We start from the raw sequence: 5,391 nt of genomic DNA on the forward strand, positions 1-5,391 counted from the left end.
CTTCTGGCTTATACGTTAGACTATACGACAAGATGTATTGAGACTGCTTCAATACCAGTACTTTCAGGTAATGTAAATTAATATATATGTAATAATGTAACTTTTATATTTCTTGCTAGTGTTTCATAGATTATTTTATTTTCAGATTCTATCTGTAACCGGTGATAATTATACAAGAGAATATAGAGTATTCTCAGTGATAAGTGCTGTCCAATTAATTTAACTCCCAAAAATTTTGATGCTGAAAAAAGAATTAGAATCAGTGTGTGGCGATGCTCAAAAATTTTGTAACACCTAACCTCTCTAATAGTCATCTACTGCAGCTTAATGGTAGAGTTATTAACTTTCAATAGACAATATAGCATAATTGTTTGTGCATAGTGTATTAATATTATTGGTGATCCTGCGAACAATTAAATAATAGACAATTGAAGTGCGTTCTGTACCCTCAGGCTTATACGTTGTACTTTACGACAAGAGACACTGAAATTTCTTCAATACTAGTGCGTTTAGGTAATGTAAATCAATATTTTTACAATTATGAAACTTACTTCTTACGGCTATTAGTTCATAAATTATATTATTTTCAGATTCTGTCTTTAAATGCTGATCTTGTAAGATGGATTCACATTGAAGCTGCTAATTTTATATGAAGCTACTAATTTTGCATCATCTAAACTAAGATGCCCTTTCCGGTAAGCAAGATTAAGAATCCTTGTAAATTATTTTAACAGCACGCCTTTCTGCAAACCACATAGTACTGCTTTCGATTCCACACGCCCTACAGTATAAATATAAAGTTGATTTTCTTAGTTTCATGCATGATACAATACAAATATATGATCGTCTACGAACTGTGTGTATCACATAGAGTTCGCATAACTTTCAATCAAAAAGATCATTTATAGCTGAAAAATTGCAGATTGCTCGAAAACCAATAAAATTACTATCAACACGACAAAAATTTAGAAGAAAGGAAAGACAACGATTGTCTGATTCAGCGAAAAGAAATCGAACCTATATTAGGAATTCAGTATTACAGGAAAATGCAGATTGTAATAGTATTAATGTTGCTACTCAATCAAATGTTAATTGCGAGTTAACTGAAACATCTACATTGAGTGATACTTTGATAGTAATGGAAATACTGCGTCCTTCTCATTTTCAAGTTCATGTAATGAATCTAGTGACTCTAGTGATTGTATCTATTATGAAGAAACTTTCCAAGAAAAATTAGCTTCTTGTTTCGTAGAAATAAACTTAACACATGTTCAAGGAAATAGTATATTGCATCTGCTGCGAAGTCATTCTTGTTTTCATAATTTACCTAAAGATATTAGAACTATTGTCAACACACCTCGAGAACCACTAGAATTATTTCAAGTCGAGCCAGGAGAATATTTACACTTTAACATTGAAACTAAGATCATAGAATGCTTAAAGAAAGCTTCGTTGAAGAATGTAACAGTAATAGAATTAGATATAAGCACGGATGGCTGCACGTTGGATAAATCGAATACAATGCAAATATGGCCAATACAATGCAGAATAGCAAATTATTCAAATACAAAACCGATTGTAGCAGGCATTTATAGAGGCCCCAATAAACCAAATGATGCGAATAAATTCTTTAAAATGTTTGTTAAAGATATTAATACGATTATTAATAATGGCGGTATTCGATATCATAAATCTACTATTGAAATTAAATTAAGATGTTTTGTAGCCGATGCTCCTGCCCGAGCTTTTATTTTGAACCATCGAGGCCATATGGCAATGCAACCATGCTCAAAGTGTAAAGTTTGTGGTGTGTACAATGAAGGCCGTTTTGTATTTAACACAGTAGATCATGTTCCTAGAACAGATGAAGAATATGGAAGATTATATATAGGCGAAGACCACCATAAAGAAGGCAGAAGTCCTTTATCATTATTACCTTTGGGCATGGTTAGTCAAGTTCCATTCGAATACATGCACCTAGTATGCCTAGGTGTAACGAAGAAACTTATAACTGCTTGGGTTTCCGGGAAATATAATAAACAAACTAAACTATCAGGTGCACTTATAAATACAGCGAATAATCGATTAAAATCAATAGCTAAATATTGTCCTTATGAATTTGCCAGACGTCCACGGTTTTTAAACGATTATACAAAATACAAGGCGACCGAATGTAGGCAATTTTTAATATATACAGGTCCTGTCGTAATGATAAATCTATTAAACGATAATGTTTTTAAGCATTTTCTGATGCTTCATGCTGCTATTAGGATCTTATTATCAAATTCGCCTTGTTCAGAACTTGCCGTCTTTGCAGAAGTCGCCTTAAAAAAATTTGTTTTTAATTGTCAGTCACTTTACGGTCCAACATTTGCTAGTTACAATGTACATGGACTTTTACATTTAGCAGATGATTTCAAGCGATATGGTTCTTTAAATTCCTTTTCAGCCTTTCCGTTTGAAAACAATATGTCAATTTTTAAAAAATATTGTCGTAAACCGGTTTATCCATTGCAACAATTGTTTAATAGATTTACGGAATTAAACATACATGATAAACGAAAAACTAATACAGTAAAATGTCCATCCGGAAGTGTAAAATGGCCTAATTTTATATTAAGTTGTGGAATACGAGACAATTGTTGCATTTTACTTGATGGTAGTATCTGTATTATTGTAAAAATTGTTAAAATCGATGAAACGTATAATTTACTTATAAGAAAATTTTTAAATGTATCACAATTTTATGACGTTGGAATACCGTCTGTATTGTTAGATGTATATAAATGTCAAGGTTTGAGCGCAGATGCAGTTTCTATTTCTTTGAATCAAGTTCGTGGTAAATGTTATAAAATGCCGCTAGCAACTGATACGATTTTCAGTAATTTTAGCTCTTCTGATGAGGATGAAAATGAGGTGGATGATCTTCAATATATCGTTGCTCTAATGATACACACAGATGAATGACCAGAATAATTGAACTAAAGTCTTGTAGCTATTATTAACTGCATTTAATCTTTTTTTATGCGTACACGTTTCATTTTATCCTATTTCTTTCCTCTTACTTTTAATCGCATCTCTTTCCTCTTTCTTATTCTACGTTGTTTTTCACTACTGTTTCTTCTTTTCTACCGTCATAAATGCCTTCTCTTCTTTCACTTATATCTTTATCTCCTGTCTCTACTGCTCCCTATCTTACTTTTCCTCTCTTTTTCTTTCTTCCTGTGTAATCGTTTCTCCTTTTCCACCTTTCCTTTTTCCTGCATCTTTCCCTATTCCCTCTTTCCTTTCTTCCTCTTCCTGTTTCCTCACTATTACCTTTTTCCTTCTCGTCACATCCTTTCTTTTCCTATTTTCCTCCTTTCTTTTCTTTTTCCGCCATCCTTCATTTCCCTATCCTTTCTTCCTTGTCCTGTTTCCTCACTATTACCTTTTTCCTTCTCGTCACATCCTTCCTTTTCCTATATTCCTCCTTTCTTTCCTTTTTCCGCCATCCTTCATTTCCCTATCCTTTCTTCCGTGTCCTGTTTCCTCACTATTACCTTTTTTCTTCTCGTCACATCCTTCCTTTTCCTATATTCCTCCTTTCTTTCCTTTTTCCGCCATCTTTCATTTCCCTATCCTTTCTTCCGTGTCCTGTTTCCTCACTATTACCTTTTTTCTTCTCGTCAACTCTTTCCTTTTCCCCTCTTCCTTCTTATCTACCTTTATTCTATTATCCTTTTCCTCTTTTTACACATAAATCCAATATTACTTTTGACCAATCCAATTTTTCTCCATTTTATTTCCTTCCCTAATTAATAATAATTCTTTCCAAACTGAACAATAAATATTAGGTAGAAAGACCAAAACGAACTGTTCCGAAACCTATGAGGTATCAAACCACTAGTTCCGAAGATGAGCCTGTTATGCATAAAAAAAGAAATGTACAGTCAACCAATATAAATACAAATAATATTAACAACGATATTAATGAAATGAGGGAATTATTTGCCACTAACGTTAATACTGTTAATGATAGGAATAGTATTTATTTAGAGCAACATAATACCGATTACTCTCAAATCGCATCCAATATTGTGAACACGCAATCATATTATACCTCCGAACACCATTCACCAAGGAACTGTGCACCGCCTATCTATTATTCTGCATCGTCTGCACATTATGTACCAACTACATCCAATATCGAACCTGAGAACAGGTTGGAAAGTCAGGTTTCCAACACAGTATTAGCTACACTAAATAACGTCACGCAAACATCGCAATGTAATAATGAGGATCTACAGTAAATATCTAATGGCTTCTTTTATAAATAAAATAATTTTATTTAGATTAAACAATACAACTCACTTCATTTGTAGGGAAATGAAGCAACAATTGAATAGAATAGAAGAAACTGTAAAAAAGATCTTAAAAACAGTATCAATAAAGAATATTGCGACTACAACGAAACCTGAAGTAATACCTATTCAAAGTACCAGAGACTTAAATGACTTTGAAAAAATAAATGAGGATACTTATACAAGCGTTGTAAGTATGGCTTATTATTCCAGTTTCCTTTTCAATCTCAGTAATAATGATCAATAATAGCTTATATTAATTGTATATTACTATCAGGTCACCTATTTGCAATATGTAGGAGGTCATACCGCAAAAGAAGCTATCTCTCTTTGTTTCAAGGAATGCTTCGATGTATCCATTACAAATGAGGTCACTTGGTTGGGTCGAGAGGAGGAAAAGGTGTCTTTATATGATAGACGTATCGTTAAAGCTATTTATGGTAAGTTTTTGTATAATGAAATGGAACAGTATAAAAATATTTAAATTATAATCCATTTATCTCTTTTAGATGCTATTTGCCGTAATCCAAACTTTGATAAACCGCTACGCAGTACTTTTCAATCATTAATGAGAGAGTCATTAAAAGCAGCAAAGGAAAGATACAGGCAAAAATTACGGAAACCTATGCAGAATAGAAGCGGACATCAAAGAGAGGAAAATTTGTGGGATGACAATATTTCGGATGTGGAGAATGTAGATGATACAGCATAAGTTAAGGTTGATACATAATCAAGACAGAAAAAATGTGAACTGATTTGTTTATGTGTATTTTTCTATTCAATGTTTCTGCTATTGCGCTTTGGTTAATTAACCTTTTTTACTTTATTTGGAAGTTTATAATATTAAAAACAGTTTATTTTTATGTTTCCGTTATAGCAGAAATGTGAAAAAGTAATGTTAACATTGTATAGTTTTTTCTTTTTTAATTCTGAAATAATTTCATATTACTTACATTTATACAATGATACTACATATAACTTACGTTAATCATCTGTTCATAATTGATATTATAATATGTGCCTGTATTCTAATTTTATGCTTTCATGA

General features: G+C 32.2%; 1 protein-coding gene across 1 annotated transcript; it reads left to right on the forward strand.

Moving 5' to 3' along the window:
* Nucleotides 1–683: 683 nt before the first annotated feature.
* Nucleotides 684–2,967, forward strand: LOC136777314 (uncharacterized). Its single transcript, XM_066733482.1, has 3 exons — nucleotides 684–695; nucleotides 872–1,098; nucleotides 1,170–2,967. Exons 1-3 carry the CDS (start codon nucleotides 684–686, stop codon nucleotides 2,965–2,967), a joined length of 2,037 nt encoding a protein of 678 aa, XP_066589579.1.
* The last annotated feature ends 2,424 nt before the right edge of the window (nucleotides 2,968–5,391 follow it).

Source organism: Prorops nasuta, unplaced genomic scaffold, assembly GCF_024137725.1.
Source record: "Prorops nasuta isolate Cenicafe-Biocafe unplaced genomic scaffold, Cenicafe_Pnas_1.2 PNAS00011, whole genome shotgun sequence".
In the NCBI taxonomy this organism is placed as follows: Eukaryota; Metazoa; Arthropoda; class Insecta; order Hymenoptera; family Bethylidae; genus Prorops; species Prorops nasuta.